This window comes from Puntigrus tetrazona, chromosome 18 (genome assembly GCF_018831695.1).
Source record: "Puntigrus tetrazona isolate hp1 chromosome 18, ASM1883169v1, whole genome shotgun sequence".
Lineage (NCBI taxonomy): Eukaryota > Metazoa > Chordata > Actinopteri > Cypriniformes > Cyprinidae > Puntigrus > Puntigrus tetrazona.
In genome coordinates this window covers 371712-394761 of record NC_056716.1, presented here as the reverse complement: position 1 = coordinate 394761, position 23050 = coordinate 371712, and the positions used below count along the sequence as shown (strand labels likewise).

Genomic DNA, 23050 nt, shown 5'->3' with positions numbered 1-23050 from the left:
TTCCTGTCTTAGCTGTCAAATGTCTTTAACGGGGTGAGGTGACCTCAGAGAGGCAATAATGCGGCAAGCTCTAGTGACAGAATAGTATCCGAAATAAACGAACGCAGGTGTATGTGGTAACACATGCTAGTCAGTTTAGTGGGTTAGGATTCAGAAACGATGTCTTCCAACAACAGCATAAAGCGTAATTAACTAGCACAGATATATTTCTAGCAATAGCCGACAATACACCGTAGGGGTCAAAAATAGAGACTTTTCTTTTATGCCAAAAACAAAAAAAGTTCCATTAAGATATTCAGTACATTTTCTACCGTAGAGATATCAAAATGCAATTTATGATTGCATCATGAACAGCTTTTAAATGCGAATTTCTTAATATTTTGATTGATTTGCACCCTCAGATTTTCAAAGAGTGGCATCTCAGCCAAATACCCAACAAACCATGTATCAATGGAAAGCTTATTTATTCAGCTTGTTTTTCTATGTGCATCAGCATAAAAACATTAAAAACATGAAAAGCGAGTAAAAAAAAAAGTAGTTTTAAAAGCTGTGAAAACGACAGCAATGTATTAAGCAACTGTACAAAATATAGAGCTGATGCATATATGCACATACACTTACAAATAAAAAATGCAGACAAAAATGGTTTTTATGAAGGCACGTCTCTTTTTGAGGCCTATGATGTCAAAGCATCTGTATTTCACGGCTCCACAGTGACATTTAGTGGTCGTGGGAGGGATTTTATCCTCTAGATCGCAACGCCTTCTCATTCCCACAAAGCAAAAAGCACGTCTGTCAGGGTGTGAGACTTTAATAACTTCATATATAGTGAAATATTACATTTCCCAAAAAAATGACACTCGCTTTACAATCGCCAAGGTAGGTGTATTGTCAAGGTTTCTATATGAAACGTGTTATACGAGGAGAACTGTTCTCAAGGTACAAAGCTTTCTCATCGCATACATGGAGTGAATGGCCTACATTACGGAAGATGAAAGCCAGAAGGGTTTTTCTTATTGTATCGAGCAGCTTCATAAGGAGCTGCACAGAACTGGCAAAACAAGTTGAAATAGAATACTAAAAGCTCAAGGGTCGATTATGTCCACCATTTTTATCTGGACTATTTCAAACTAAAGACTATGTTTATGCTTTAAAAAACATTAACAGTACAGACATAAGGATTGAGCTTTTTTTAAATTGCGTAAAAAAAATATTCTACGACTCCTTACAGCGACATGCAGGAACGCATCCAGCGTGATGTTTCATAATGCAAAGCGGAGATCTTTGGTTGAGCTAAGGAAACGGGACCCATCTGTACATGAATCAGTTTGAAAGCTAACCTTAGTTTGAGCTCGCTGTCAGACAAAGGTGTTTGAGTAAGCTCAAGGGTTGGAGAGAGACGTCACGGCGGTCTGCAGGACTGCTGAGCTCAGAAGCTGGGACGAGATGTTAGGCTGCTGCGGTCTTACTGTAAAAGAAACACATCTCTTTTATTCACTTCCTTATTAAAAATCCAATCAATTGAATTATTATGGTTTTAACTTGCATTTTAATCTGGAGTTAAAAAAAACAACTATCATCTGTTTTTTCAAAAACTTCCCCAGCTCAAGTTTTTAATTTTGCTAATATTGTTTGCTGAATTAAGACAGACATAGTGAAGATTAGCTAAATTATACATCATGGATAAATATTTATTCACTATTTTGTAGAGGTTGATCAAAAACAGCAATTTTTCTGAATTTGTGAAGTAAAAACGGATTCAGAAAGACTGGCAGCATCATATTATTGGTAGATCTGTTGGTAAAATCTGTTATCTTCAGCGCTCTTTGTTGCATGATGTGCCAATGTTAAATTCAAAAACGGGGAAACATTACGTCAAGAAAAGTAAAAATCAAGAATTATTGATGATATAAGTCGTTAAGTCTTAAGATCCTTTCATTTGGGCATCTTAAATTTGAATGGCATCTATAGTATGACACTTATTTTCTTTTAAAGATTTCATGAAGATAAAATAAATGTTGAAACTGGTTTTCCTTCTTTAAAATCAACGGCATTGAACATACCTGTCGGCCATGAATAAAGTAGCATAAATCAAGTCCCAGAGATACGGGAATCTCAAAGAGACTCCATGTTCTGATATGTATAATATACAATATTCCTCATGTTTTAATGTTCACCACAGGCATATAATACAACAAAGATGGCAAAAAACATGAATCTCAGATTGCTATTCTGACACCCTCTACAAAATAATGGATTGCTCAAACATTCATCCATGACATTTAATATTTTGCCTTTTATTACTACATGTTTATCTTTCTTCAAAAAATACTAAACAAAATTGTAAACTGCAGCCAGGGTCCTCTGGTTGCCATGGAATCAAGATGAGTTTCTGAACTTAACTGAAACTAATTTTATCTGAATAATGACGCTTCTTCTGTAAGTGCATCTGAAAATTAACTGCTTCCATAATTGCTGAACATTACAACATTAACAATACTGTGATTTTTTGTGTTTAAATAAGCTGCTTTGAATCAATCTGTATTGTATAAAGCGCTATATATATATATATATATATATATATATATATATATATATATATATATATATATATATAATGTGGCTTGAGAAACAGCAATAATATAATTTTTATTATACCCAAAAATGTTTGGTAGCGGTTAGTGCTGGGCGGTATACCAGTTTGTACCGAACACAGGTGTTTATTTTTCCTATTATTTGAAGTCTCAAAATACCGAAATTCCACTGTGTGTCATTTAAACAAAGTTGAAAGCGTGCGAGGTATTTAAAGGGGCTCTATTTTCACTGTTGCGCTGTGGTTAGGGAACAGTTGATGTTGATTTTATGAGACGATGTTGTGATTTGAAATAACAGTGACTCCCTAACGCGGCTATTAACGGCTCACCATTTAGTGTAAATTTTTCTCATCGTTTTAACCGAAAAACACGGTGATCTAAATTTGTGGTCATACTGCCCAGCACCTGTTGTGGTTTGTTGTAATGGTCTGACCTGTGCTGCCGCGTTCTGCTGTAAGGTTCTGACCGGCCAGGCTCTCCTCACAGCTTTGCGCTCGCTGAAAGGACTCGAAGTTCACGGACGCGTCATCTTCTGAAAGCCCATGCGCCACCTGCCCATCACCAGGCCGACAAACCTCAAAACGCACCCACTGATAACTGAAGTAGAGAGGCGAAACGATAGCTATTATGGACATTGTTATGATCTAAAACAAAAAGGTTTTCAAACGTCGGCTTGCAACCCGAGACTCAAGACTTCGGGAAGGAGGATGTGGGAACCGGCGAACATTAACCACGAAAAGCTTTTGGCGGCAGTGTGTTTTTTATTTGTGAACAGACTGCACACAAAAGACGTTGATCGCACCTGTTGGGATATTAATACTCTTTGAATAAATTGTGACTCTATGCCTTTTTTAGCCTGTGTGTTATATTTTCAAAAGGGTTAAATTTGAGGGTAGGACCTGCTCCAAAGTGTGCAGATAATGTAAATAAACTTGTTTACTTAGGGTTACTTCACCCCAAAATGAAAAACCCCCATGTAATCATGTAAAGCTGCAGTTTGTAATTTTTGCCTCTTTGTCGCTATCCGTCTTTGAAAATCTGGTTTTGCAAGTCCTTGGGAAGACGATAGTTTTAAACATGCATAGCTGCTGCTATACAGGATGTGAATGGGACGCACATCTCTGTTTTGATCCACTGCGGGATTTGAAGTCTCTACTAATGAGCGGAATCGGTTGCGTTAGATAAGGGAGAGAGTTTGGACAAACACTGGATTTTTGAGAAATATACTAACACATAATTACAGACATGCAGTTTTAAGGCAGCTTTAATTGCCTTTTTGGTAGTTTCATGACTTAAAGGGGTGTTTTTTTGGTTTGATTGTGTTCAGGGGTTGCAGTCTAACATGTAGTAATACAAGCTGTTACTCACTTGCTGCATTTGCGCGCCCCAGGACAGCTCTGGATCAGGTTCTGAATGGTGGGGTGAGAAAAACCAAAAAAGTCTGCTCCAGATGGGGCGATGTTGGTCAAGGATTTGCCCCTAGAATAGGAGAAACCGTGCAGGGTCATTTTAACATTTTTCAATGAATATTTATTTAAAAGTATTACTCACTGATATATACACTACCAGTCAAAAGATTTTGAACAGTAAGTTTCTTTGCTATTTTCTATTTTTTCTATTCTATTTGTTTTATTTTTAGCATCATGTACACAAAGTAATTCAAATTCAGATTTGCTCCCCAAAAATATTACTGTTATATAAATACATTTAAAATATATTAAAACAGAAAGCAGTTATTTTAAATAGTAAAAATATTTCACAATATTAGATAGTATTTTGGATCAAATAAACGCAGGCTTGGTGAGCAGAAGAGAAGAAAAAACCCATTAAAAATCCTTCTTTTGAAAGTCTTTTGACTGGTAGTGTACAATAACGATTATTTGGATGGGATTTTAAAACAAAGATCTGATGGGACTACAAGACATGTATGCTGTGCATGGTGGAAAGAGTTTTTAAGTGTAATTCCACAGGACTCCACCTCCGGGCAGCAATGGCTTTGAGCAGGTTTGCGTGGCAGGTGAGGGCTGATGAGGCCACTATTGCATTCTGTGGGTCATCCTCTGGCGCGATCTCAAACTAAACATTACAAGAACAAAAAGAAGTTTTCTGTTTAGTCAATATGCTCAAGTTCTCCAGTAAAGTACTACAGACAACTCATTCTCATCCCAAGCAGTTTTATGTCGATGTCGTCGTGAAACACTAGCTTATCGTCCGCCCACTTGCAGTCTTTCCGTGTTGGTCTGAATGAAAATGCTAATTCGTGCAACTCCACTAAGTCTCGCTTTCGTAGAGATAAAAACGAACCTGTGGTCCTTGACCGCCATCTTTGATTTGGCAGGTGTAGAGACACTTCTGATCAGGGTTCTTCATGCTGGCGAAAACTCTCGTGCTGCAGAACCCCACAGGATAGATAGCAGTCTCGTCATGAAACAGAGCCCTGTCTGTGATGATCTACGATAAAAACGCAAACCTATGAGCTCTTCTTCAGAAACGAACCATTTCGCTCTTAAAAACTGCTAACTGCATAAATATTTACTACGGACAGCTGCCTCGCTGCGAAGAAACCAACAGTTATGACCTAGATCACGTTAGATCTGGAGTTTCTGACCTCCCCCAGGCTGTAGACAGTGAGTCCACCAAGCACGATGGGAAAAACCGGCCTCCCCGAAGAGTCCAGTGAGATGAGCTGAACGAGCTTGCGCACTCCTCCTTCAGCGACCTTCCTTTTCTTACAAATCTTCTTCATGACTAAGAATTGAGAAAACAGAATAGCACCGAACCTGCAGTTTTATACCACAGACATATATAAAGCAGAAAGCGCTCACATTCTTCCCTGCCGTTCTCTCGTCCCCTCTCTTTTCTTTCTTTTTTGGGTTTCTTCAAGAGGCTGTCGTCAGATCCTGAGGCTCCAGGGGCCTGGCTGTGACTCCCTGGTAGAGCGGCGCCCCCTGGTGTGCCGGAGCTCAACGTGACGGGCGCGTGCGCGCTGCAGCTGGGAGTCGGGACCGATTCTCCTTCAGCCAGAGACTGATACTGCAACAAAGACTTCAGCAGAAATCTGGACGGACAGAGGGAGAAAGTAAGAGCACTGCATGCAACTAAAGAGGATTAGATTACTGATTGTTATTAATTATAATTGTTTTGGTTTGTGCTTTTTCTTGTTACTGGGTTTTTTTAGTTAATAAATGAAATTCTGAGTTCTGAGTTCTGCCACCGCAGCTGAAGGGGAGAAAAATGTCCTAGAAAAAGCACTGGATGACACACTTTAAATGTCTATGCAACTTCCTTACAGCTGAAAACAGGCAACAAGCCAAAACCTACAATAACAACGACTAAGTAAATTGATAATTTCACCACAAAATTCTGAATGAATCATACTCACAAGAGTGTATTTATGGACAAAAACCAGACGAATGTGTTTAAATAAAACATCCGAACACACAATATTGAGGTTGGGTCACTATAGCATTCAAAAATTATTCTAACATGCTGTTTTGATACTAAAGAAACATTGCTATTATAACCATAATTTTGGAAACAGTCATGTAGTTTAGAATTTTTTTCTGGGAACCGCAATACTTTTTTTCAGGATAAAGTGCAAAACAACAGCATTTACTGTAAATAGATTTGTCTATTGTACAGATAATACTGTAAATATATCACTTTATATTAACGTTAATACATCCTCGCAGAATAAATGTATTTGTTTCTTTTGAAAAAAAAAAATATGAAAGTGTGGAAATCTTGAAAAAGATATCAAATACAAAACTGAACTTTTAGTACAGCAATCACAAGTTATTTGTCAATCAAGTAAATTTTGTAATAAACATAACCCAAAGTGGATGTACCTCCTTTCTTCTTTTGCCCGAACGAACTTCTCTTCCAGATGAGCAATCTCATCATACAGTGCTGCATTTTCCTGTCAAATAATGGAAAAAAAAAAAAAAACAGGAGCGCTTATGATAATGTCTAAAATAGACATGCAAGTAATTTCATACTTTAACTACATCTTTGATACAAAAGCTAAAAGAAACTTTACTTACAAATATCATAGCACGGGCAGCTTTGCGCAGACGCACGTACTTCAGCCGGTACTTCTCATTTTGGTTCTTGCGAGGACCCTTCCTGACTTTAGGCCTGGATTCAGAGTGGCTCGTGGGGGATGGCAGGGGTCCCACGGACGAGCCGGAGCCTGAACTCGAGAAGGTCGACTGGGCAGAGAACGCATGCAATGCATTCTGTCTCTCTTCATCGGTCTGCATATGCGAGTTACAAATAATCAAAAACATTATTATCGTCATCTCTTAGCCGTCGAATTGCTGAAACTATTTAAAAGCGAACCGCGGCATTTGAGGTCGGTGGTTAAAGTAAGGCTGTTATAAAAGCTGTTTGTTTTCGTGGTCCAATGCGTCAACCATTAGTTTAGCTATTGGTGTGTGGGCTGATATTTCTTACTGAAAACACGTGTTTAACAACCGGCAAACTGCACACTTGACCACGAGTTGACCAAAGTTGATGACATAAAACATAAATTGAGATCATGATGTTTGTTGTTGTTTGATGCTTTGATGCAGAGCGCAAATAACAGAAAAAAGATAAATGATGACTGAAAAGTTGTATAGAAAAAAAAAAAAAAAAAGAAGTACACAATAACAACACAGTTAGGTTTCTTTTTGCCTAATAAAAACTGTTTCTAAACACTGGCAGCTAACTGACATGCGCTTATCGACTTACCAACAGGGCAAAAACTCCATTTCTGCTTTCAATCCTCTTGAAGCGTCTGCTCCCTTTCTGTGTCTGTAACACACCGTAAAACTAAAGCAAATGCTGCAGGCTACTTCTCACGTAGACTCTCTCAGCGACAGACTACTCTGACTTTTTCCTATATTAGGCTTACTAAAACTTTATACAGAAACATGAGAGACAAATACAAATGAAATCATGCGCTTAAATGAAACACATTGCTGGTACTGAATGGAAAACATGGGTAAATATGACCGACGGGTAACGGCACGACGGCATCGTGAACAACACCGGGCCAGACTTCGAGGCTCACCTCTCGATACATGACCGCCTCGAGGCTCGACTTCGCACTGCGGAATAATCATGGGAAATAACAGCGATTTTTTAAACATTTGTTGCACGCCGTTGTCATTTCGGAAATATAAACCGAAGGAAGATTTAGATTATTTTGTTACTTTGACTGCACCAGTCCGCGATCAATGATCCGCTGCTTGATCTCTTTGATGTGCATGGGCCGCCCAGCTTCTTCAAGAACAATCTTAAACAATCAGAAAAGTCATTGATCTGATCACAAAAAATGCATGCGATATAACAACAGCGTTATTTTGAGGGAGCTCTTCACCTGAGCAGCATCGAGCCAAGTGAGATTCGGTTTTTCTGCTACCTCACTGGGGGTCTCGCTGAAAAAAAAGCAGTATAGGATAACATATATATATATATATATATATATATATATATATATATATATATATATTATATAAATGTGCAATCATACAGTTCAACGATTACGCCACTTGTGAAAAACAGAAGTGCATTTAATTCTATTAAATGTGCACTTGTAATGAAGAAAACTAATATAGGCTTTAAAACAACTTGAAAGTGACTGTGTTGACAATTTAAGGTTTTGTGCAGATTCTCTGTTTTAATAATCTTTTTGGCATTCTTTAAAAGAATTACACTGATTTTAATGTGCTGACGTACTACAGCACGTGTCAATCACTGATTATAATGTGAATATCATTTTTTTGCTGTGGTATTTTTGACATTAGATTTTACATTTACTTCACAAAACCATTACAAATGTGTGACTGCAAAATATAAATACATAAAAGTGCATTATTTCTGAGTATTCCCAGCCTTTAACTTGTACATGATGTATGGGGAAAGCTAACTATTTTTGTTTGATATTGATGATATTCCACTCAAATGCAATTATTCGGTGATATAACCGTACCACCGACTGATTTCTACATTTTTGTGACGGGTATTAACAAAAAGCCTGAGATAATCAGCTATCTTTGTGTGATAAATTCATATCTGCAGTGGCACCACCGTGATATTTTCTATTTCATTATTTTACCACAGAAAGTTACGTTTTATGGGACTGTAATACGTGTAATGGTAGCGTGGCCAAAAAACACCAAGGGACTTTCCTTTTGGATGTTTTCAGCTTTCCTGGCGCCTATACTAAAGTGAAAGTTATTTTTCATGATTAGGTTTTTATCCTCTGCCCAACAAACTCACGCATCTAGACTCTCGGCGGCTCCAGTCAGGCTGCTCATGCTGTCCAGCGCCGGAAACAGCGAATAACTGCCCTGTCCATCCGCTTCCATCTCGGACTCAAAGTTCAGGGAATCCATCGCTGTCCGATCAGTGGTTTGTAGGTCGATAGCTACGCCGGGGAAACAAATAACACACAGCTAGCAAAAATTGCGCTAAGCTAAAAAAGAGGACAACGCACAAACCAGCAGGAAAGCAGGACGCAGGGCGATGCGAGTTCACCTGTGTGCTCACGCGATATTTGAGTGTGCATTCATACTCTACAGAAAATAAAAATGCACCTTCAATGCAATCTTGAATACGCTGACATGTTTATAAAGCACTTTTCCTCAGAGCTCATAGGAACCACCGATCGATTCGCAGTTTATGTTTCGGGGGACACGTTTAAGGAGCGCACGTTTTTCAATAGTGTCAAATCTTCAGCGCCATCTCTTGGATATTTACTTAAAATGTCTATCCCTGTTTGCAGAGGATAGTGGATATGAGGTAGGGACGTGGATATTATTGTAAGGAAAATGCCATGTGCTATGGAAAATGTTGAAAAATCGTCTTATGAATGGGGTTTTAAATTTTATATTAAATAGTTAGAAGTTAAAGGCATACAATTTGTAGGCGTGTGATAAAGTTACATGGTTAAGATGTAGGAGAAGATCCTGCAAAATTCATTTGCTTAGAAATCTTTACATAATCTTTTTTTTTTATTTTTGAAAGAATTAAAAATGTATCCTCATACTATTCATCCTCAATAGAAAAAGCAAGCAAGAAAAACTACTTAAATATGTAATGATTTTAATTTGTAGTTAAACTGATGTAAAAATATTTCTGTCTAATAAATTCTCTGTTTTAATTATTTTTTTCTGTAAATGTTCTGGTGCCATTGCTACATTGTTGATATATTTTAAATATTGTATACAAAGTGTTGTGCTTTTAATGACACCTCTGTTTGTATGCATAATAATAAAAAAAGTTTACTGAATGTATGTTTTTCATGAAAGTAAAGAGAGCTGTGATCGAGTGCAAGCTATATAAACTAAATAAAATCTAATACAATACAAAAAAGTACACTATTTAAATATAAATCACATAGTAAAACACATTCCTGTAGTAAAACGCATTGCTGTTGCCAATTTGAAACAAACCCAATAAAGTCTTTGAAAGAGTCTACTCTCAAACAATCACAGAAACAGAATTTGCAACAGAGTGTGAGGTTGTTGTTTTTTTTAGCACTTAGTGTTACTCAAGGTTAAAAATGCATAACAGCATACAGGACAGAAACTTGAAAGCACTTCATATCATATCATATATAATTCTTGTGGCCCCTTCGTCCCCTAGATATAAAGTACAAATGACCCTGAATATCATTTATCGTTTTATATTTAGGGTGTTTGCTCATCTGCAATACATCTATGGGACGTTTCCTTTTAGATCTGAAGATGTTTTTAGACAGCAGATGCTTGCAGACGTACCATCTGGGCAGCTATTTTCCTTTACCTTGAGATAAAAGTCCTATATTGCCTTTGGTCATGTACAATTTCCTCCAGGCCCAAATTCTAAGACAATCAATAACATAAGTGGAACAGAAAGGAATTTTTCTTCCACATTTTACACATAATGGTTAGCAGCATCAGAAGAAAAAGAAAAAAAAATCCAATGTTACAGAAAGTGTCCTGGTTCTGTGTGTGACTACTGTGTGGGAAGTTATACGATCATTCAAAATGTTACGTTTATTCAGAATCCTGTGGTTAGAGGTTTTTGTTCATCCTGGTGCTCCCAGCAGAATGCTGCAGAATTTATGCCAGGAAATTAGTCAGCATTGATCTGTGCAAGACCTTTTCAGACATGTGGAAGATATTTTGTATTTCTCAGCTGTGCTAAAGGACTTGTCCTAACTTGTCCTGCCAAACCAAACAGTACATTGCCTAGTCAGGATGTTGTAAATGATTCAAGGAGGTTGAAAGAGGTTTTTTAAACCTTGTCTATCACACCTGATTCCACTCATCTGTATCAAAAATCGCCCCCTATGCCCTTGATTAAGACACTTTTTGGGGGGGGGTAGCCATTTTAAATGTCATCCGAAACCATAGCGGATACAGCCCTGAATTGGGTTGTGCAAAATGTGCAGAGCAGAGCCTTAAAACTAGACACGCTAACCTTAAGAATGGTGGCAATCAACAAATGTTAAAAAGATGAGCTTTTTACATTACAGTACAAATAAACGTCTGTATGATTTTAACTGTCTTATTGTGTCTCTTGCATTGTACTTTGTTTTATGCATGCTTTTGAGTAAATTTGAGTTAATTCCACCTACATTGTGTCTCCCATGTGTGTTTGTAATTTACTCAAAGTACCCCAATATTTCCAACCTCCAATTTCAAAGTTGAAAATCAGCCTTTCTCATTGATCAGCGCACGCGCTGAGAGACATGACACTTTCTTGACTTTAAAGAGTACATGCACAGATCTGCCCTGCTCATCTGCTAAATCTTCTTTTTGCTGCCCATGTGGAGTGACTCATGGACAGGCCACAACATATACATCTGTGACTCTTGGTCACAAAGAGCCAGACTAATACTACTGGAGTAAGACCTCCCTCAACCCTTGAATTTACCATCACGAAAATTCCTTCAAAATGTCTCTCTCTCACCTGCTCACTTGGGAGAGAGTACTCTCTCAACCACAAATGAGTCAATGAGTTTCCGTATTGTACTTCCACACCTGGAATAACACCAAAAAAAATAACACCTTAATACTTCCACAAAGGACATTTTCACAAGTCAGTAAAGGGTACATGCGATGGTCACCACATTTAATTTTATTGTTCATGGTAATATGACCCAGGGTGGTGAGTATTCACATTTTAATTTAAAGATAGATATGAAGATAGAGCTCAAATTAAAAATTTTTGTAATGCATTTCGTATAAAATGCTTAACAGTAGGTGTGACTATCTGTAGGGTTTAAAGAAGAGACAGCAAGACTTACACACACACAGAATTGCAATGGTCCCACTTCATATTAAGTGGCCTTGACTACTCCGTGTTCATATTGTATTACAAAACACTTACTGCTATCGAGGTTAAATACAGGTAAGATTAGGTGGTATGGGTAGGTTTAGGGTGGTTTAAGGTATGAGGGATGGGTCAACAGTGTTTCATGATAATATTTCAGTTATTACCCAGCTTACACACATCTTCTGTTTCACTAGTCATTAGAAGAGACTCTTTTACCAGTTTTATATCTTTCCATGTTCTTGTGTGTTCCATGTTGTTCATCTTTTATTCGATTACAACTCATGTTTGATTTCGCCCTCCACCTCTGCCTGGATTCATTTGTGATACAGACAGGTTGATATATTGAAAAACCCAGTTAAAACATTTGTCTTTGCTATTCAGACAGTCAGGTTTACAGTCAGGGTTGTTGTTCATTTACTGTATATAATGACTTATGTATTATGTCATGCTGTACCCATTTTTATCTCAATTTAACTAAAGGCCCCATAAAAGGAAAGTACATTAAAAGGTACAGCAGTTACATTTGTGATCCGAGGCTTTCATAAACCTTTTCTGTGGGAATGCAACTAGAAGGTATTATACATAGTACAATAGGAACCTCTTAGAACTAATTTACACTGTTCAAAAGAATAGTGTTTAATTGTATTACATTTGCATTTGAAGTCTACTTCTGCCTACTAAAGCATGTAGTGATTAGTATTTTACCTGTACTATAGGAGCCATGTAAGCGTTCATTTGATGTCATGTGACCATGGAAAACTTGAGAGGGTCATTGATTATGTGATGATTAAAGCACCTGTCATCCGTTCTTTTATATTACAAAACAGCTCATATTTGATTACAGAAGTATTTAATTATTTTAGTTTGTCCTTCAATCTCGTCAGAAGATTTAGCAGTGCACTTTTGGCATACTTGGAGTTACAGTAGTTATTATGTCAGCCACAGACCACAAACCATACATGCCTTGACTTGTATTTTGTTTATCCTTTTAAAATGTTGATGCAATCTTTTCCAGAAATCCACTGGCAAAATATACGTGGGGAGTTCATGGGTCAAGCCAGACAACAAACGTACTTTATGTCGATCTCTTCCATTTCTCAGTTTAGTAGAGCTGGAAGGTGTTGAACCTTACGCTCCACTTCCTTGTAGTACTTGTCTGAGAGCCCAGCTGCCCTGCGGTCAAAAGCAAAAAAAAGTGTTCAAGATTATAAGATTGACGTGACCGTTGCATGACCGCAGTAAAACCTCTCTCTGGGTATGAGTGAGCAATGCACCTATCAACTATCCAAAAGTTTCTTTTCCACCCTCCCACAATATTAAATGTCTTTGGAATTAAAAAGCACACTCTTCTTTTCTAGCACATGCTTTCTGTTTATCTTGGAAAGCATGCTGGAAATCACAGATTGAAATACTAAATGTAACTTCTTTACACGAAGCAGTTCAAGCAGTGGTTAAAACATTATGACCCATTTTGACATTAAAAGGTATTCTGGCTATTTGAAATGTTATTACTTGCAAGCCCATTGCAAACAGCCCCAGAATGCAATGGAATTTCTTGCAGCTACTGTAATGAAATTCATGTATTTTAAAATATGTATATATAAATGTAAGAACATACTTGAGTTCCCTCAGCTTCTTTTCTTTAATCTCGTCCAGGCGTGCTCTGCGGTTGCGTGCCTCTTCTTCCAGCCGCTCACCCTCTCGGAACAGCTCTCTGCGCTGGGTGACGGCCTGCACCTCTCTCTCCCGTACCTGCTGCCTCACTGCTTCGGCGTGCCTTTGGATTTTTTGATGCTGTTGCTCCTCTTTTTCTCGTTCTTTCTCAATGAGCTCCTGCTGTGCCCTGGAAAAGCAGTATACAGCATGCAATCATTAATGCTATCTTTGTTCATTATGCTCTTTCTTTTTTAGTTTAAGGGAACTCATTTTAATTTATTAATACAATTACATCATATACGCATTATTTCAATCAACCAGTCACTTTTATTTATATAGAGCTTTTAACAATACAGATTGTATCAAAGCACTGAACAGTCATGTTTTATCGCAGATACAAGATTTATGACTTGGGAGCAGGGAGATAGAGGAGTATGCTGTCGATGGTTGATAAGAAAGTTCCGGACAGAGACTTTGCTGCTGCCAGCAGACTAGGTTTTATGAGTTAATCAAAGCGGATTGTGGTTACATACATCTTTCAAAACCATTTTAAACATTAAAGCTGTGAGTGATGCAAAATAAAATAAAACCATAAGCTTACTAGGCTGTCCAAGGCTGGTACTAAGTGGAAATTAATCTGTATGCAAGCAAAGTCTGCGGTCGCAAATCAAAGCTAACAACTGTGGTTACAAAAATCTTCACTTTAAAAGGTTCAGGAGCTATAAATACAAAAAAATGTTGATTAGGCTGTCTAATAAGTGGAAAATAGCCTAATCTACGCGCAAATTTTCTTTTGTGGCTCAATGGCTTCCTTATGCACAGAAGTATTACAGCTATCGATTTTTTTAACAAAACAGGCCTACTCAAATGTCTCTAACGTGTTGCCTCAACAAGTTTTCGTTGTGACTCTTGACTCTCAATCTTGAGGAGATATGCCTTGAAGCTCACGTGAAGTGAAGAAGAGGTGGAATTACGATACTTAGACACTTAAAGTGTCCTTTAGATTGCTTAATAATTTGTAAAAATGACAGACCCATGTGGGGTCTGACAAACAGCATAATTGATAACTGAATTCATAATTGATAATTGACATGTAGATATCTGACAGCAGATATTTAGAAAATAAACATTATATTTAGAATATGAATATTTAATATATAACCATACATTTTTTCTGAAATATATACATGCGTGTGTGTGTGTATATATATATATATATATATACACACACACACACACACACATAATAAATATACATTGTCAACAAAAACGTATTTTGATTGTGACTAATCGCTTGACAGCACTAATTAATATAGTGCACTTCTTAGCCCCTTTTCTTTATTAGTCTAAACTTTTTCTTTGTTCTACTCTTTGTGACAAAAAACCCCCAAGTGCAACTTTTTTAAAGAGATAACAGAATGAAAACAGCATTGTTAGGTTTATGTCCATGTGTTTCTTTTTTACTGACACAGACTATGGCCGTGCTAATATTGTGATGGCGTTTGTACCTTAGGACCCTCTCGAACTCTGCTCTCTCGCCCAGCTTCAATGGACAGCATGTGCTCCTTGTGAGTGACCTGCTCCAGACGAGCAGCCTTCAGCTTCTCTTCCACTTCCAGCTTTCTCCGAGTCTGTTCTTTTTCTTTTCTTCTCCATTCCCTTGCAGCCGCTTCTTGGTTCCTCCGTGCCCTGATCTCATCCTGACAGTTGAAAGAAAAAACTCATTTATTTGAATCCAGAATACAAATTTCTCTGCCCCCAACATGATCAGCCAACAAAGAAGCTTCATGCTTTATTAAATTTGTCGTGTTACTGTATTACACCATCATGGGCATACAAGAGGATACTTTTTATTATAAGCTTTTTTAATGAAGGATGTAAGATTTTACCTGCTCAGCTTTATGGTCTCTGTCCCTTTCTTGAAGAGCTCTCAGTCGTGCCACTTCTTTCTCTTTGTCTTTCTTGATTCGTATCTGCTCAGCTTCATATTCTGCCTCACGTTCCTGGAGTTCATCAAATAAATGGAAAAAAAAGTTATTTTGTATAAGGTAACCAAATGCATAAAAACAGGGCATATTCTTCACAGTCGATTAAATCTATTAAAGTAATTTAGCTGCCACTTTAACTATAAGAGCTGCTCTTTCTCAGTTAAGACTCTTTCTCTTAAGACCTAACATCACTAGCTGCATTTCTATCCATTTTATGTGCATAGCAAGCAAATGACAGGAAGCAAATGTCTTGTAATTTAGCTCAAAATAAATGTAACACCTCATATTTCTCAGCTTTTGGTGAATTTAATTACTAAAATTTCTTTATCCAACACTGTAATTAGGTATGTTTTTGTTAAAGTACCCTTTATACCCCCTTTTCTTCAAATACAAATTTTATATTCCAATATTTCTCTAAAGACGAAGTTAAGTTAACATTTTTCCAGTGACAACAAAAGTAAAGGAAGTCTATGGAGTATGTCCTATTAAAAAAATTTTGATGACAATTTGGTTTTATTGCTAACAGCTGTTCCTTTTGTATTGATCAAATTGAAACTACAAATCAATTTTTTGGTTGTAAATTTGCCTTTTGGGAAGATTTGCATACTGGTTCTTTTTATGTAGTTGAAACTGAAACACTGGTCAATTTAAAATTGGAGGTTTCATGGCTAAATGTCAGCAGCCTGGTGGCCAATCTTTATTGATTGCTAATCAAACTGTTACACTCTGCTCTTACTGGTGAAATGTGCAGAGTAATAGCACAGTTTTGCTTAAAATAATGCAATGCACACAACATTATGGGTGACATATCAGAGGGCAAATTGTTGGTGCACGTCTTGCTGGCGCATCTGTGACCCAGACAGCAAGTCTTTCTGATGTATCAACAGCCACAGTATGTAGGGTAATGTCAGCATACCACCAAGAAGGATGAACCACATCCAACAAGTGACTTTGGACTTCAGAGGAAGCGGTCACAAACGGATGTCCGGGTGCTAATCCAGATTGGATCAAAAAAACCAAAAAACAAAACCACAGCTGCCCAACTCACTGTTATCACAATTAAATGTGCACCTCAACTCTCGTTTCCACCAAAACTGTCCATCGGGAGCTCCACAGGGTCAGTATACAGGGCTGGGCTGCTATTGCCAAACCTTTTGTAACTCGTGCCAGTAACAAATGCCAGTTTCAACAGTGCCAGGGTGAAGCCCCACAGTGTGGAGAAGCCCAGAGTGGAGCATGGGGGTAGATCAGTATCTGTCATTCCCAAGATGAACTGATGCTGTATTGGCCACAAAAGGAGACACTACACCACACTAGTGAATTATTGTGGTTTCTGTTTCATTGCTCAACCCCTGTGTGTTCTTACTTCAAAGAATGCCTTTAATTCTCTAATTTGATAGAAAATCTTAAACTTGATGAAAACCCTATTTTTTCCACCCTCTTCTTTACGTTTATCAAGCTTGGAAGAGCCATGATTAAAAAAAAAAAAAAAGTAAAAAAAAAGTGTTTGTATAAAAAGACAGTCATATACACCTGTCGTAATTTTCATTTTTTTTGTGCGAACTATTTCTTTAATTTGTGTACAATGTACCTGGTTGCGGCCTTACACACTTGCTGCTGCTCTAACCATAGCAAAACCACTTTTTAAAAATGGTACACTGATTGTGACTTTGTATGTTTACTAAAAATATGATCATGTATTTTAAGAAATTTCTTTCTATTCTAGCGATGCTGCTTCGAGTCTGCTGTGGAGCTTGACTGTGGAGTTTACGTTGGTAGAAAGTCTCGTACAGGACATTTGTCAGCACCCTTCTGAAACTTCAAATGAGAAAAAAAAAAAAAAAAAAAAAAAAACATTTTCTTTAAACTACACAAAAACCCTTGTCAGACCAACAACATTACCCCCACAAACACAGTTGTCTAAAAGAATTTCATTTTGAAATGTTCAAGCTTTGAGTTCCCAGCATGCATTGCAGCATGAATAAATTATGCAGTTACTGCTAATTTCATTTAAACTTGTTGTTTTTCTTTGTTATTTGTTGTACTGTGATGTAAAAACCACTCATGTCCATTTTCTGGAAATCTCAGTCTTGTAAGTTGTCTTAGAAAGACAGTGGGTTGAGTAAACTCTTTTGTTTTTGTTTGTTTTGATTTTTTACAGTGAAGTCAGTAGGTTTACTCCACCACAAGTCAAAACACCACGTTAGGTGAAAACCACAGTTTGCTACTGGATTACTATATATACACACACACAGTGTAATTATATTCCCGATATGGACACTCAACAACCTCACACACAAATTATACATTCGAGTGTAAAACGTGTTTGCTTTGTGTTCCAAATTTATTTTTTCCATGTTTGTTATCTTTATTTCATATTTTATACATAGAACAGTATGTTGTTTGTTTTTTAAAGAAATTTATAATAAAAAAGTTGCAGTTGATGAAAGAAGCAATATAGGGGAAAAACATTTAAAGACTTTTCTTACCAATTTCTTACGTGTATACTCTACAGCTCGCAGATCTGCTAATCTCTCCTCTTCATTTTTCTGCTCTTTGCGAGCAAATTCTCCTCATTTATCTTCTGAATCTCTTGAAGCAAATTCTTCTGCTCCTCCTGCTTTCTTTCAATGGCCTGCAATAAATTCCACACAAAGATGAACTCATACTCATCTATGCGAGTTTGTAGACATTATCATTTCAGCTGATCTAGATATTTATTGCATTAACCTTGAGCTCCTCCATCTGCATCCTCTCCATGTTTTCCAGCAATTGCTGACCCTCCTGTTCCTTCAACTCCTCCTGTAGCATTTTCTCCTCCAGACGCATCTGGATCTGATCCAGGATACACATCTTCCCACTTTAAAAACACCCACCCATCAACCACAGAGAATAGAGCATTATATTTAGAGTATACAGAATACAGATAGTGGACATCCGTACTCAATCCTTTGCTGCTTTTGTAGCTGTTCAATTTGTTCCTGTGTTTCTAAGGCCCGGCGACGCTCCACTTCCATCATGGCATCCAGTCTTTTCTCCTCCTCCTGCCACTCTGCACGGTTCTGTTTCTTCTCCTGAATTTGTGCATCTCGGACAACATGGCACTGCACTTGCTGAATTAACTGCAAGAGTACAAAGGCAACGTTACAGTGTTAAGTGGGTCGTACACTGCATCTCAATTCCAAGGCTGTGTACTTCAGAGGTCGCATTTATTGGTCTTATAGGTCATTGAAAGGGTTCATAAACATGACTTGACAGTCTCGATGCGTGTGGCCAACAAATGCAACTTTTAGAAGTCACAGCCTTCGAAATAAGACACAGCTATGGTTTGCCTTTTGATTGCGGTCCTATATACCTCATTAAGCTTCTTGACTTCGTCCTCTTGTTCCATTCTTAGGGCGTTCGCCCGTTCCAACAGGTATTGAGCCGGTCCCTTGCCTCTGCTTCAAGCTCACTAAGGTTCTGATTCTTTTGCCGAGACAGGTCCGCCTGACGCATCTGTGCTTTTCTCTGCTCTGCAGCATCCTGACAAAATGACAACAACTAGATGTACTTATCTTGAAGAAAACAGCCATGCTTGATGAAAAACGTTAGGGCCATACACACAGACAGTTTTTGGTATCCTTTTCATAACACATAATAGGCAAATTCAATTTTAATCCACAGTAACTCTTTCAAAACGTTACCTCAATCGAACTTCGCATACACATTTCTTCCCATTCAGTTTAATACATATGTTTATGATGTCAGGGTCATGTCCAAGTCAGTGCAAAAGAATAAAAGCGAAAGAGAATAAACTAAGCAAAGAAGTCAGGGGAAAAAGTTTAAAAACAACATAAGGCAAATCACTCAGCTTTTGAAAGACTAACTTTAATTGTAAGAATTAATCTGTATTTGTTCATAGAATGAAAACTACCCAGTATTCATTATTTGACCCAAATACTACTGTTAGACCGACCAAAAAACCCCCCAATACTTTAGATGAAAAAAATGTGTAGTTTTATTTTTAATCATTTCACTTATTTTTGTTTTTTTGTGCTATTGTTTGCAATTTGTTTATTTGTTCTATTTAATATATATAGTGTCCATTTACTTTTCATTTTTAGCTAAAAAAAAAATAAAAATTAAGTTTTATATTGTGCTAATTAAGTTGATTATCTAAATGAGCTCCACCTGAACTTTAATAAAAACATAACTATGTATTAACAAATAATTCTAGAAATTGTAAAAATAAAAATAAAAAAAGATCTTGGTTGTTCTAGCCCCTTAAATGACATGTAATAACGATTTTGTGTTTTTAAACAAATGAAATAATGTTAAAAAGGAATAACGTACAAATTAAATGAAGCATGAGGTCACATTTATAAAGAATGATTACATGTGTTAAATGTGATCCATTTGGAGAATTGACCACTTACTTGGAAATAGATGGAGGAATTAAAATAAAGCAAAGCACCTCATGACAAAATGATCTGTAAGACCAATTCTGAATGGAGTATTTCCCGATAGCAAACTGTGGTAGGAATATTTTTAATAACTGTTGAACACAATATATTTTAAAATACCATATTTTAAATACGGTTTAGCCACAACATTAAAACCACTCGCATTCATTTGGGGTTTAAGCATATGATGACTCACCATTGCTTCTTCACGGGCTTGGCGTTGGGTCTGGAGTGCAGCTGCCTTCTCCTCCACACTAGGAACATGAGACTCTACCTTGATTCGCCTGAATTCAGCCAAAGACAGGATGACAGATTGCCCAGATGGGTCCTCTTTTGGGATTCTAGGTTGAACAATCAAACAATGAACTTAAAAATAGATCAAATAGTGACAACTCAAAACATGACAGACATAGATACAATTTTTCACTTACCTGCCAGTAGGCAACTTATGTTAACAAAAGACATCAGTTTGACATTTAATATAAAAAAGGTCAAATGTGCAAATCAAACTGACATCAAAAACTCATCTGATGCAAATCGCATGTCAAAAATATTGGCCCACATATATATTCCACGTTCCTGAACACTGCTCAATATTGTTTTAATAACTGAATCAGTTGACACCAATACCAAGTAATATTAAACAGGGGTGTTTGAGTTTTTAAGTTGACTCTCATTCCCAACTCTGACATATCTCTTATCTCAGTGCAAAAACCACTTGGACGGAAGTGTTTAAGATGAGTTTAAGACTTTAGAGCTGATGTTCTAAACTCTGACCCTTTAGGTCCACAATTTAGCTCCAATCCTAATCAAACACACCTGGGCAAGCTATTCAAGGTCTTCAGAATCTTTGGAAAGTTACAGGTAGGCGAGTTTGATCAAGGTTGGAGCTGGTGATTGGTGTGAGAGCATACATCTATGCTTGTGCCATGATTTTTATTCTTCCTCATTGAAGAGTGTTTTCATTGCTGTGTATGCTGACAAACATATAACTAGACTTCTTCAAGGCAGGCTATATTACAATAATAAAAATGATAACTAAAACATACAATAACGTACTTTTCTAATTTGTTACCAATTTTAAAAAACTATGTTTTGAACAGGTGTCTGAACAGGTAATGCAAATACCCGAGTAAGGACAACTGCATGTAACAACTTTGCAAAAACCCTTTGCTTCTTCTTGCCTGAGATCCCTGATGAGGTCTTTAGTGATGATGCGCACGGTCTCTAAATGTGGCTCTTCGGGTGCAGGAGCAGAGCGCGTCCTCAGTCTCACGCTTCCGCCTTCTGCGTCGTCTTTCATATCACCAGCAGAATGCTGAGACAAAAGACGTTTCAGTCTGCCTGTTTATTTTCATTCTGTGTCCAAGACAATATCCATTGTTTATTCAGTAGACGCATTTCTACCTGATTTGGTGTCCCAAAGAGGGTCTCGTCCACATGAGAGGTAAGGGCTCGTGTGCGATAGCGTCGAGTGAAAGCACTGCTGCCCGACTGCTTTCCACATGAAGACGTGGCGCTTTGAGGCTGAAAAACATTAATGACTCCTTTATGATCTTAAGAACAACTAGTAAGAAGCTGTATGACTGAATTCTCATGAACGATGAGTCCCCATGTGACTGGTTTTACTAACCTTGAGGAGAACTATAGTAACAACAGTTAGTTCTAGCAGTTAAACAGTTGTTTTTTTTTTTATTCAAAAAGCCATAAAATATGCTGCAGAAAATATACTGCGGTAGAAAAGAATGAATATTCAAATACAACATATGACGTAAGCAGAATCTAAACGCAGCATCACGGACCATTTTACACAGCAGTAGTTCATTCAACAAGTTTATATGACTTAAGCCTACATTTTAGAGACATTATTGACCGCTAACGTTATAGCAAAGTCACCTCGGAACAGTCTCGCATCTAAGAGCAACACACAGCGGTTTTTGAACGAATCAGGTGAGTCAATGATTGTGCAAACTGTCCACCATATTTTCCCAAAATAGCATAGATAATATAGATTTTTTTATTCACTCACTAAGACAGTGACTTGCCGCCACCTACTGGACGTTTGGTTTTATATTTAAAAGTATGATTGTTGTATTTATATATGTTAAGAAATTGAAACATTCTTATAGCGTTTACAATTTACAGTCTGAATGCATTTATGCAACCTCTTTAAACAGGAAAATATTTAGTCTACCTGTACGAAGGACAAGCACGCGTCAACTTCAACCCTGTATATTAAGTAAATAACAAGGCCAGAACATTTTATTACAAGGACAGCACTGGTTCACGACTGCAGGAAACTTTACCGCGATGGCTTTAGCAGTTCAAATAGGTGCTCGGTTCAAAACCCTGAACCAAAATGCAAATTGCAAAGCGAACAATTTTTTTTTCTGACCATAATTTAGTTTTCTTTTTAAAAAGCACTTACCATTTTGTTTGAGCTTTAGTGAAAAAGCTGGCAGACGTTATGACTGGGATATAAATACTGTTAAAAACGGTGTTTAGGAACCGCTTCAAATAATGGAAAGTAACACGAGTATTGACCACAGTTACTACAGCAGTGTTTTGTTGTGGACGTTTCCATAGAGACGTAGTTACTAGGGTTACAGCCAGTGAATAGTGGGCGAATTCCAAACCGAAGTGTCCTACTCCCATTGAAAGACAGAGCCCTTTAAAGTGTGCTCTTTTAAGGGTGTATGGCATTACTCAGTGCATTCGCCGAGCGATTGTAGGACTATCTAAACCAACACTGCGCGTGCGTGCAGCATTCAGCACATAAGTTGTTGCAAATATATATTATTATATTATTTCTTGTCTCACGGTTTTATATTATACGTTATTAAAACGTTTTCAGGCAAGTGACTGCTTACCACAAGCCTATTGTGAAGGGAAACTTCGTTTTTTTGTTTTGCTTAATCTTAATTAAGTGATTAAGACTAGAGTAAAAATCTGTCACATATTAAAAACAATTTTAACATTGTCAGAACATAGGTAACATTAAAAGGTCCACTGATATACCTTGACATGCACATCATTTATGTGGTGCTAAACGTTG

The 23050-nt window shown here is 37.3% G+C and overlaps 2 protein-coding genes across 6 annotated transcripts; both read right to left on the bottom strand.

Annotated features, from left to right (window-relative positions):
• Positions 1-795: 795 nt before the first annotated feature.
• tbrg1 (transforming growth factor beta regulator 1) lies at positions 796-9298 on the bottom strand. Of its 5 annotated transcripts, none has more exons than XM_043264750.1 (15): positions 9179-9298; positions 8862-9009; positions 7960-8017; positions 7793-7875; positions 7651-7687; positions 7329-7391; positions 6638-6850; positions 6443-6513; positions 5420-5652; positions 5203-5342; positions 4899-5045; positions 4573-4670; positions 3963-4073; positions 3028-3191; positions 796-1468 (listed from the first exon to the last, which is right to left on the bottom strand). In XM_043264750.1, exons 2-15 carry the CDS (start codon positions 8975-8977, stop codon positions 1383-1385), a joined length of 1620 nt encoding a protein of 539 aa, XP_043120685.1. In that variant the 5' UTR covers positions 8978-9009; positions 9179-9298; the 3' UTR covers positions 796-1382. The 5 variants fall into 5 exon arrangements, with proteins under 5 accessions (XP_043120685.1, XP_043120682.1, XP_043120684.1 ...); XM_043264747.1 differs by having other exon boundaries at positions 9120-9276; XM_043264749.1 differs by having other exon boundaries at positions 6638-6805; positions 9120-9276.
• A 2392-nt stretch (positions 9299-11690) lies between these two features.
• On the bottom strand, positions 11691-22620 carry cfap45 (cilia and flagella associated protein 45). Its single transcript, XM_043264009.1, is given in 15 exon segments — positions 11691-13079; positions 13525-13749; positions 15071-15097; positions 15099-15262; positions 15452-15565; positions 18040-18092; positions 18095-18185; positions 18281-18410; positions 18494-18672; positions 18906-18976; positions 18979-19075; positions 20192-20336; positions 21180-21313; positions 21403-21522; positions 22424-22620. Coding segments are annotated over 15 exon segments (1629 nt in total). The 5' UTR covers positions 22427-22620; the 3' UTR covers positions 11691-13003.
• Positions 22621-23050: the final 430 nt, after the last annotated feature.

What these genes read in the sequence shown, in the direction of transcription:
- tbrg1 (XM_043264747.1), bottom strand. Translation starts at nt 9,150, where the DNA reads ATGCACACTCAAATATCGCGTGAGCACACAG. An exon ending in AATATCGCGTGAGCACACAG is followed by an intron (nt 9,010 to 9,119) that starts GTGAACTCGCAT and finishes TCCCCGGCGTAG; the next exon opens with CTATCGACCTACAAACCACT. An exon ending in GCCGCCGAGAGTCTAGATGC is followed by an intron (nt 8,018 to 8,861) that starts GTGAGTTTGTTG and finishes CTTTTTTTTCAG; the next exon opens with CGAGACCCCCAGTGAGGTAG.